The sequence below is a fragment of the Littorina saxatilis genome, linkage group LG13 (genome assembly GCF_037325665.1).
Source record: "Littorina saxatilis isolate snail1 linkage group LG13, US_GU_Lsax_2.0, whole genome shotgun sequence".
Classification (NCBI taxonomy): domain Eukaryota; kingdom Metazoa; phylum Mollusca; class Gastropoda; order Littorinimorpha; family Littorinidae; genus Littorina; species Littorina saxatilis.
The window spans coordinates 19,968,292-19,980,415 of NC_090257.1; the positions used below are offsets into that span (position 1 = coordinate 19,968,292).

The following is a 12,124-nucleotide window of genomic DNA, read 5'->3' on the forward strand; positions in this document are numbered from 1 at the left end:
TTTCCGAGTCTATGTCGGCTACGTAGCGGCTTTACGCATATGCGCAGAGCCTACGGACACCGTAAGATGAAAACGTGGTGGTCATGACGCGAGCGTAGCGAAACTTGCGCCGCAACGTTCACCGTAAAGTTACAACAGCCCCCCCCTGTCGTAAACCTTTGCACAGCACGCGTGTGGCGAAAAAACATGGCGGGCAGCACGTTATTATTTCGGATGCTTTTGCGGCGGAACTTCAGCCGTCAACGGACGTTGCTGAACAGATCCTCATTGCTTTGCTTCTTTTTTTCTAGCAAGGTGTGGATTTCAACTTCACTGAAATGTCCGCCGCGGTGCTATTTGGTGCTCCAGCTTCGACAACGTGATAAAGAACAAAACAAATACTATATTACGTAATCAAACACAACAGCATGACGTAAAGTACACAAAAAGAAAGAATTCTCCCTATCGCCGAGACTAATAGACTTCCTTGAGGCTTTTTACGTCACTAGTTAGACGCGACTTAACGGGATATACCCCTTCACTAAAAATAGTACAACTTTGCGTCACAGCGTTAGCTCCTTACGTATTTCGTTACTCCGCAAACGACTAAGCAAGCGTCGTGACCACCAAGTTACGCATTTGCGGAGCTACGGAATATGTAGGCTTTACGTGTTCGTAACTCCATGCGTAACCTAACTTATTTGCGCTACCGACAAGACCTCGGCCAAAGAAGATTACGTCTCGGTCAAAAGTGTTTGACGTGTGTGATAGAAACTTTAACATTTGAAGACGTCACATTATGACGTAAGAGGGTTAGGCGTCACGCGAAGGAATTACTGAAAGTCTCGGTCATTGTTATTGTGAGCGGGCCGAGACTAGTTGGCAGATCTAGTGTCTCGCTTTCTTGCACAGTTTCACCTATGCTTACTGTGTGTGTGTGTGTGTGTGTGTATGTGTGACGGAGTGATTGAGTTTGTGTTACTGTTTGTCGATTTCTTACGTGAGCCTTGAAGGCTTCGCCTCTTGTTTTTTGTTTGCAGTAGAAACGCGGGGTACACACTGTTAAAATGTAACAAATACTGTCTTAGCTGTCATATATTGCCATTTTTGTGTTATAAAAGCTTTGGCTGTGGACAGAAACGGGTCCGTTTTAGGCGGCAAATTTAGAGTGAACGCTGCCAAAAGGGAAAACAAGTCGCGTAAGGCGAAAATACAATATTTAGTCAAGTAGCTGCCATTTTTCAGCAAGAGCGTATACTCGTAGCATCGTCAGTCCACCGCTCATGGCAAAGGCAGTGAAATTGACAAGAAGAGCGGGGTAGTAGTTGCGCTAAGAAGGATAGCACGCTTTTCTGTACCTCTCTTTGTTTTAATTTTGTCAAATTTCATAAAGATCGGTCCAGTAGTTTAGTCTGAATCGCTCTACACACACACACACACACACACACACACGCACACACACACACACGCACATACACCACGACCCTCGTTTCGATTCCCCCTCGATGTTAAAATATTTAGTCAAAACTTGACTAAATATAAAAAGCGAAAAAGCCTAACGGTTTTGAGGTTTGTGTTTCTGCAACTGTTTTGACATGTGCAACTTATCCAGAGAGAGCGAATAAAGCGAATGAAATTGTTTTGAGCGCTCTACCGTCGTTAGTTTGTCAGAACAGGAGGTGGTCCATATTAGGAGCCGGTCCATATTAGGAGCCTTTCCCCTATGGTCCTGTACGTCGTAGCGGCAATGTAGTAGAAACGACCACTTGGTCGGCAGTGGTCTGGGTGTAATCGTAGTGAGGGCCCCAAAGGGAGGGTATCATCACGATCACGGGAAGGGAAATTTTAGCTTTCACGATCACAGTTACCTTGATTTTTGTTTTCACGATCACAAACACCTTGACGAATAGAGGATCATAGAGTGATACAGCTGTGAAAAATGTACGTTGAAAATAAAATGCTTTGCAATAATGCCCATCACGATCACGAACACAAATCACGATCACGATCACGAGACTTGATTTTTTTGTCATCACGGATCACGGGCAAAGTCCCATCACGATCACAGAAATGGAAATTTCGGCAATCACGGTCACAGAAAGGTAAAAAAACGCCAATCACGATCACGATTTTAAACCCTTTGGGGCCCTCCGTAGTGGCAGCGAGTCAGCAGCGCTTTTGACGTAGAAGCATCGCAGTACAATTGTAATGTAGTCTTCAATTTGCCAAATTGCTGGATTTTGACAGCGATATGCCCCGACCTGCCCTGATTTAATAACTTTTTCAGATCGGTGTGATCAGCATGGTCGTGGTGAGGACGCAGCGCTGTGTGACGGGGCCCTAAGACAACGATTTGAAAAAATAGATCAAACTACGTAGGCGTACTATGCTAAAGTGGTACAAAGTTCCTATCATCTTCGGAAAAGCCTTATCCTCTTGAGAACTAAAATCACGTCCAGCTGTGCGCGCGCGCGCGCGTGTGTGTGTGTGTGTGTGTGTGTGTGTGTGTGTGCGCCGGTGTGTGTGTGTGTGCGTATGTGTGTGTGTGTGTGTCTTTGTGTCTTTGTGTGTGTATCTTTGAGTTTGTGCGTGCGTGCGTGTGTGTGTACGCGCGCGCGCGTGTGTGTGTGTTTTTCTCAGATGAATCGGGGAAATGCGAACAGTAAATGAATCCCTACTGATTTCACTGATGTCATAGCAACCTCTCACGCGTGATCAGATACGATTCAAGGAAGACAAGATAAGCAGAGATTAGGTTTTAGTGCAGAGCAGAGAGAGTTCATTAAAGGCACACACTTTCCTGTGCCAAAGATTCAGCTCACCATCTCAGATTTGCCCAGGCTTACTACATGGATTAACATACCAGGGGCGGATCACATCATTTTAAGGGCTGGGGGGGGGGGGGGGGGAGGGGGGTCCAATTCTTTTTTTTTGTAGGTAGAATTCGACGACGCGAATCGTTCAAACCTCCTTAGGCGGGTTCCGGCATTTTTTGATAAAACAAGGAAAATGGAGCAATCTGGTGCAATCTGACCCAAGAAACTTCTCCTGATACACCTTCCAGAAAGTAAGTTTAAAGAAGACAAATTTGGATTAAAACAAGTACAATTGACGATCTGGTGTAACCTGAGCCAACAAATTACCCAACTACTTTCTCAAACCGTCACTTAGAAGATAAAGGCCTGCTCCTAGGGGGGGTCTGGGGGCATGCCCCCCCCCCCCCCTCCCTGAAAATTGTGATAAAAATTAAGGAAAATGGAGCAATCTGGTGCAATCTGAGCCATCAGTTTTTCTTTATTTTCAAATTATTTTTTTAAATTTTTTTTTTGTTAAGCTAGGGGGGGGGGGGGGGGGTTCCGGATACGCCCCTGCATACCAAAACACAACAGCCTTGGTACTTTCTGCGCGGAATGGGAATTTTTTCATAATTATAACACTAGTGTCAATCTGCAAAATTAGTTCATCAGAAAAATCGCCTCTGTGGGAAGCACAGTCAGGGTGTTGAGTTTGGGTTTATTTCCAAGTGGAAAGATGGTCTCATCTCGATCACGTAAAAGGCCTGGGCGGCAAATCTGAGAGAATTAGCCTGACTGTATTCGTTGGAAGGACAATTTCCTTTCAAGGCACACTCACCATCTCAGGCTTATGCAATGGGATAAGACCATCAACAACAACAAAAGAGAGACCACCCCTCTATTTGGTCACATACCAAAATGCAACTCCCTGCCGACAGCATTCTGTTGTGAATCAGTTGGACATTTTAAATGAATTAAAATCTCAAAAAGCCACTGGTTGCATTTAACACATTTTTTTTTATCAACTGAACATTCTAACTGTGCTCAGGGAGCACTGCAGACCGGGGTGTTCATTTTTGGTATGTGTCCAAGTGGAGAGATGTCTTATTCCTATTCAAAAGCCTGACCAGCTCTGAGACGCCGTGAGCCGCACTGTTTTATCGAAAAGGGGTGTGCCTTTCATCAGTTTGTTTTAACCTACATTGTATGAGTCACACTGACATCGATTAGACAAAATATGAATTAATGCACCGTATAAAGAGCAAAGAACTTCCTGGTTTTTTTAAGTTTGCCGAAGGATTAGGTGACAGACGACGTCAGTTGCGGCGAGACATTTTGACGGATTTTGAGCACACACACTGACACACACACACACACTGACAAACACACACTGACACACACACACACACACACACACACACACACACACACACTGACACACACACACACTGACACACACACACTCACACACACACACACACACACTGACACGGCACGCTCACACACACACACTACACACGACACACGTACTGCACACCGTGGCGAACAAGCTCGCGCAGGAGAGAGAAGTAGCGGCTACAAACTGAGCTGTCTGGTGTGGTGTGGCTGCCCGCATTGATAACTTGTTTTGTTTATATGTTGTTGTTGTTGTTGTTGTTGTCGTTGTTGTTGTTGTTGTTCATGTTGTTGTTGTTGTTGTTGTTGTTGTTGTTTGTTGTTGTTGTTGTAACTTGTTTTGTTTATATGTTGTTGTTGTTGTTGTTGGAGAAGTTTTTGTTCACCCTGCGTTGTCACCGACGTCGGTTCAAGTTCAGTATTGCCAGTCATGCTGTTCAAGTTCAGTTATTGTTGTTGCACGGCCCGTCTTGTGATGGTGTTTTTGTTTTGTTTTTGTTTTGTTTTGTTTTTAGTTGCATCACCGTCTGACTGTCAGCCAATCAATATATATTCTATATTATGTTCAGCCAACGGCGACTGCCTGTAGGCATAGTCTTAGACCTATATTATATCTCAGGGGCGGACGAGGGGGGGGGGGGGGGGGGCACAAGGGGCACGTGCCCCCCCCCCCGGGAAAAAAAAAAGAAAAAAAAAGGTTTTTCTATGCTGATTTTATGACCATTTCTAAGTTCAAATGGCACCAGATGGCACCATTTTGCTTCTTTGGGCAAAATTTTTTTCCGGGGGGGCATGCCCCCGGACCCCCCTAGCAAATTCGGGCGCTTCGCGCCCATCACATTCACTTTCGATTCAAAGTGCCCCCCCCCCCCCCCCTTACAAAGCAACTGATCCGCCCCTGTATCTAAATATAGGTCCCTGCTGTGGGTCAGTCGCGGCAATTCATGACTGCTGAGAAAAATAAACGATATCATACGATGAATGCTTGGGCTCAGGCGGAACGACATGTATGTTTTGTGGAGGCGTTATAATCGCACTGAAGTACATCAGACAAGGGTACATATGCACCAAAAACAAATGGGGAGGGAACAGGAACGGTAATGCTCAAAACCAGCCGTTTGAAGCGGTTATCTCCCTTACGCGGCTCATTTCCGACCACTTCCTACCAAGAGCCTAAAAATGGCGTCCAACAAGAGAAAGCAAGATGAAAAACATCTCAAAATGTTGCGAGAAATGGTGGCTTTGCCGAGTAACAAGACGTGCTTTGACTGTCACCAAAGAGGACCAACATACGTTAACATGACGATCGGTTCGTTCGTCTGTACTTCATGCAGCGGCATATTGTAAGTCTGCCCACGACCATTCTCATCTCGATCTTGAAAATTATGATATTTGATAATCGAGGCTGAGGGAGTGTTTGCGTCAAAAGTTGCTGGAGATGCTCCACTATGAAGCACCCTCACATCGTCTGTTATGTTTAAGTTCAGTCTGCTGCCTATGTGTTGGAGTGTTGCTGTCTTAGAATGTGGTATGCGAAACATTCAGTTTGAACTTTGCTTCATTAGTTTAGAACCTGGAGACAAACTCACAAAGGATAGAATGACCAAACTTGCGCCCACCACTTTGATAAGAGGATTTGTTGAAAGAGATAACCGTAATAGGACCCCGAGTGTGACACTGACACCACTGTTAGACTTGTTAATTTTATTTCCCAGTGGTTGTCATACTACTATTACTACTAACTAGACTGGACAATACGTTATGCGACCACATTGATTAACTAGCTGCTCAGTCATAGTGACATACAGTTGTACTACCGACATTCCTTTGACTATGAGTGACATTACATTTTGTGTCTGATAGTATGATATTGTAATAAATTGCACAACACATCTAAAAACAACTTCACGGCAATTACTCATTTACTGATGTGAAAAGGTTTCTGAATTTGATAATAATAGTCTCTATCAAGTATCAGACTCAGTCTATTATTCTATGTTCACAAGTTTGTTAATATTATATCAATACAGAATGTTGTCCAATTAAATAGATAGATATCTACCCTGTATGGAAAAGAAGACAGAACTTGATGCGGACAAGCCTTTTCCAAACAAACCAAGCAACTCATGTTGAATTAGTATAAGAACAACATGTAGTGATGTACTATAATACAGGGTTGCAACATGATCATCAGCCTGTATTTATCATGTAAGGAAAACACTACAGGTCATTTGACCCCCTGGGCGGGGATGTAGCTCAGTCGGTAGCGCGCTGGATTTGTATCCAGTTGGCTGCTGTCAGCGTGAGTTCGTCCCCACGTTCGGCGAGAGATTTATTTCTCAGAGTCAACTTTGTGTGCAGACTCTCCTCGGTGTCCGAACACCCCCCGTGTGTACACGCAAGCACAAGACCAAGTGCGCACGAAAAAGATCCTGTAATCCATGTCAGAGTTCGGTGGAGAAACACGAAAATACCCAGCATGCTTCCTCCGAAAGCGGCGTATGGCTGCCTAAATGGCGGGGTAAGAACGGTCGTACATGTAAAAGCCGTGGGAGTTTCAGCCCATGAACGAACAAACAAACATTTGACCCCCTCAACCAAATTCTGATGGGATGAATACTAGAATAGTCTAAGGTGTGACACTGAAAACTGAAGTAGTCATTCTAATGGGTCATTTTCAATTTGTATGTGCCAATAGTGCATTAGTAATTCAAACCGTTATGATTTCAGTCAGTGGGGATAGGACAACGGTATAAACTCAGAGACAAAACTGCAGTCATTATGATTGTCTGATTATGTCATGACCCATACAAATAACAAAGGGAAATTGGACCAAAAGTGGTGCAGAATGTTCAGTCTGAGGCTCTGATTTTGCTAGATGGTTAAAAGCAGCATCACAGTGCACGGTAACAGATGGTTTGAATCACTGTTGGTTCAACTTTTTTCCCCCTCTATCTATGCAAACCAGATGGTGTCAACTGCACTCAGGTGTCATTTCTTGAAACATTCAGCAACAGCAGTATCCTATTACTGAGGCCTGAGGAAGGCATTGTCAGGGGGAAGTATAAATAATGCCTCAACATGTACATGCACTTAATCACTTATGATAAGAGTCCATGCCCCATTAATTAACGGTTAGGCGTGCATACCAAGCCTGTCAGTGTCACTGTCACTGCCATAAATTTTACACACCAGCGACAGTCATTTTACACTTCCTCTCTTATCATGCTCTCATCTGCTTCTCGCATAACTCTTCTAAAAGACTATTTTTTCAAATCGGAAACCAAACCAATTTGACAACTTATGTCAAATTGCATGTTATACAGGGTAACCCCAAAAGATGCAACCCACAACAATGCTAATAACTTCATCTGTTTACCCAAGTGCTGACAAAAATAGCCAGGACAGGTGGTTTTTTTGCACATATATGTATAATATATTATATATCTGGCAGTCATGTACAGCTGATTTTCCCTGCTGAATGGGCTGGTACACATGAATTGTGACGACGTCATACGACTGACCTCAATGTCTAGTCTGACTGACGTGATCGCAAACCTGGGAATTAACCCATACGATTTTACCATATTTTGTATGCATGATGCTTGTCTAGAAAAGTAGAATACGATCAGTATGGTCGGTTGAAAAAATACGACGAGCAAAACATTCTTAGACTACTTTTCTTTACAAGGGCATCCCGAAGCCGATCCAGTATTTTGACACATGATTACAGTTTTTGTCAGTAACGAAGAATTTGTTTCAAATGAATGTACAGTATATATGAGTATTGGTAAACTTAATTAACGGTGCGACAGACGTGTGTGAGGCATGTTTGAATCATGGATGTTCAAATTCTGCGTGAAGCAAATTCTGCGTGAAGTACGCTCATTTTTCTGAGAATATATGGCCCAAAGTCAGAATAGGTGTCCATTTTTGTGACATACAAAATCAATTTTAAAAATGAACATTTTTTTGTTTTGAAAATAGAGATGTATTTTAGAGCATAAATACACAAGGAACAGCTATGATTTAAGAAAACTCATGTTTGATCACTTCACAGATTCAGGTTTAAAAGTTTGCAGGAGTTCATAACTTCACACCGTCACAAAATTTAGACTTGTTAAATCATTGTTGCTACATGTATTGGGTCTGTTTTAGACATCTGAGCAAATTGCTACAGCAAATTACTTTGCATTTCAAGCAAGTTAAACTTGTTTTGGCCACGCATGATGCAGATGTGAACTCCATTAATGGGAAGTTCATAACTTCACATAATTTACTTTTATTGGTATAATAAATTTAATTTATACAGGCAGGAAACAATTTGTTTTGTTTTTTAATCTGAAAAAGGTGAGCTGGAACATGAAGGTAATTTTTGAAGATGAAGTGTGGAGAAGATTTTTTGGTTATCTGTATTATTTATAGAAATTAATATTGTCACAATTTTTTCACAGCAAATATTGGCATAAGTTATCATTAAATCTACAATTTTGCTGTTTTTGTGCAAAATGTGCTTGAAAAGTACCATCAAAAGGATTTCAATACACCAAAATGTTTGTCTGACTCAAAGAGTTGGCAGAAACTGAAAGTTTTTTTAGAATGTCCTAGGAGTTCATAACTTCACACCGTGACATCACAAACTATGGCTAATTCAAACCAAAGTAAGAAAGTGCATATGTCATCTTATTTTCTCTCCAGCTACTCTTTGTAATCAACATACAACTAAGTAATAAAAGTAAAACATTTGTGAAAACAAACGATAACAAAAATCATAAAATGTGAGCGTGCGCATAACTTCACAAGAATTTTTGTTATGTTGGTCTCTAGTACAGTTACTGTATAATATATTTGCAAAACAATGACAAACTGAGAACACAGAGTTATAGTATAGGCTAAAGCTGCACTTATATTACAAAATCAGATTTTAATTGCCAAAATAAAACAAATTGTTTGAAACTTGTGAAAGTTCATAACTTCACATCAATCACACATTTATACTAAAATAACTAACTAAAGTCTCTTGCAAATAATTCTAAACAACTTAATGATTTACTTAACCAAACTCAGTCATGAAAACTGTTACCGAAATCATTATTTAGTTAGTGTTTATGTCAGCTGACTGTGTGTTCATAACTTCACATCATTTATTTAACTGAAAAGCTACGGACTAAAATCTGCTGGTAAATTAAAATAAAAATGACATCAAACTGTAACAGCCTACTCTGGAGAAGAGCAGCACATCATTTGAGGTAGTGATTTAGTGTAGTAAATTAATTATTGTGTATAAATCATACTCATGGCATGTGTTCATAACTTCACACCGTGGGGCTGAGGGTCAGTTGATGTGAAGTTATGTACACCGTGCAGTCAACCCAGATTCATGCTGGAATTATCAAAATGTAATTTTGAGGGTTGATATTCAGAAAACTTCTTACAAAATGTCCAGATAAAGTCAAATGTACTCTTTTGCTATTAACAAGGCATTATTTTAAACACGCCCTTGAAAAATAAGCTTGAGTTATGTGAAGTTATGAACTTCATGACAAAACGGCTAAGTACTTCAGAAAGAAACAGTCAGCAGCCAGTAGATTCTTTTTGTGATGAAAATCATGGTACAGTGTAATTTGGAAACTGAAAATAGTCATTTTACATATATTTTGGGTTTTGACATGAGTTAGTAACTCTCACATAAAAATAGTGCGCAAGACACAGAGAAAATGGCTAACTAAAGCATACTGCTTGACTTTAGTGACAAAAATTGCTTAGTATCTAAATCTAATGTACTTTTATATGCAAAATTGCTGTTCCACTACAACCTTAACTTTCATGGCTAGCATTTAAGGACAAAAAACACTCTCAGTGGAGATAGTAGGAAAGTTCATAACTTTCTCACAAGAATTTTTTATTTCTCAATTACTCAAACACCAATGAATGAACTTGATGCAAACTTTCAGTGTGACTGCTGCTAGTGGATCCAAATGCATTACAAAGCTAGGTGTTCCCCAACCAGTCAATTTACTCATTTTATAAGGCAAAAGGTTGGAAAGTTCATAACTCTTTTTTCACAAGAAAATCTGCACGTAAACTTCAAACTACTTTTGAACATGCAAAAACAAGTCAAACAACCCTTTTTATGTTTTATACCTCTGCAAAACATACTGTAAAATACTTTTTTACAAAAATATATCAGGTTTCAATCTTTAATTATTATTTAGAGCTGATCAGTGAACAAAAATGAAGTCTTACGGAAATAGTTATGAACTTTCTGTGAAATTTTGTCTCCCCATTTTCTGCAGGCTCACTGACAAAATTCAAAAACTTTGCTTTGTCAAAGGTACATTTGAGTTTTGCTGGCTCAGTGAAAAGTCATTCATGACATTCTGTCCCATAAATATGACAGAGTAGACCATGTTTCAATATGCTGTAAGGTCATGTCACAAAAAATGGCCAAAATGTAGTGCTGCTGACTTCAGATAATGGCGACATTTTCATTAAAAACAACAACTGAGCACACAATGTTTCTCTAGGTGTGTACTTCATACTTTATTTTACAAGTCTCATTAATCTTTACAAGGATTTTATTTTTCTTTGATGTACAAATCAGGTTAGAGCCAAGGTTGCACAGCTATTTCAGCTGTGGACACCATTTCAGACTTAAGGCCATATACCAAGTTTGTTTGAGAATACTCCAACTGCAAAACAGGAGTTCCCAGGTCTGTGATCGACTGGTTTCTGTGGGAGTCCAGGAGGCAGTGTTAAAATTAAGGTTTAGCAAGGATGATTACTCTGACATGACGTTTGTTTCAGACGTGGGCTGAACCCTCCCCATAGAGTCAAGTCTATATCCATGGCCAGCTTCACACCTGACGAGATGGACTTCCTCAAGGCACATTTAAATGAGGTAATTAGGCTGTTTTGAATTTGAGAGAGAGAGAGACAGAGACAACTGTCAAACTGAGCTTAGCCAAACAAACGTCAGTTAAAAGTAACAGAATTTGTCTATTCTTACCTACAGGCTGATGAGACTTAATGAGAAACAAACAGAATTAATTCAAGTTCCAAAATGAAGAATGAATTCAGCTGTTATGGATGGCTCATTATTGGCGCTACATACAATCAGACGAAGTGTACTACATGTACACCCAAAACAAAAATAAAACAAGCTACCGACCCTACTTTAAAAAAAGTTTTTTATCATGTTACATACATGTACCAAATTATTTTTTTTGGTTTTGTGTTTGTCTTATACATGTTTTTGTCTTATACGTAAGCCCAATTGTCTGCTTTTTGATATCAGATAATTGACCTAAACATGTCCCGATATTGCCTAGCTTATTGTGCACTGCTGTACGACTGTTGATACAGTTTTGAGGAAGAAAAAAGCATAGTCTGATCGGACTGTCTGCGTTGTATCAAGGTGTCAATCAGTGTGCAACCCAATTCTCAGCCTTCCCTTGCAACGTACTAATTCACCCTGCACAGCGAATAATTGGTACAATGTAACCCCCCTTTAAGACCTAAAAAAAAGCAGAGAAAATTAGGTCTTAAAATGGGTGTCAATTTACAAAGGCTATGAACAGAAAGCCTGAGAAAAGAAGGTCTTAAGACTAAGACTTAAAAGGGGAGTTCCACTGTAGTGGCACATTTATTGGAAGAGTAGTTACAGTGGTACCTGTGCTGTTAGGCCCCTCTGTTGACAGGACACTTCTCATGAAAGACAACCTTTTGTAGTCCCTTTTTCTCATTTCTGGACTAAAATTTACCAACTATGACAGGCCACCTGCAATGTTCAGTGTTGTTCCATGAGACAGAGGTCAGTTTGACCCTGATTCAAAATATGTATGGGTCAAAAATGTCCTGACCGCAACAAAATTGTTGTGTCAAAATACACCCCACTTGTCAAAGTCATTGGACTGGCCTGGGGTCAGAACAATAATGCTTCAAATAAAAAAAAA

The 12,124-nt window shown here is 40.6% G+C and overlaps 1 protein-coding gene across 3 annotated transcripts in view; it reads left to right on the forward strand.

Moving 5' to 3' along the window:
* The first annotated feature begins 5,316 nt into the window (after positions 1-5,316).
* LOC138983816 (arf-GAP domain and FG repeat-containing protein 1-like) overlaps positions 5,317-12,124 on the forward strand; it is a 43,630-nt gene continuing 36,822 nt past the window's right edge. For all 3 annotated transcript variants that reach the window (XR_011461269.1, XM_070357144.1, XM_070357145.1), the window contains exons 1-2: positions 5,317-5,512; positions 10,977-11,070. Coding sequence is in view for 2 of the 3 variants with exons in the window: in XM_070357144.1 (XP_070213245.1) it covers positions 5,349-5,512; positions 10,977-11,070 (258 nt within the window). In the remaining variant the exon portion in view is untranslated. The remainder of the gene's footprint in view (positions 5,513-10,976; positions 11,071-12,124) is intronic.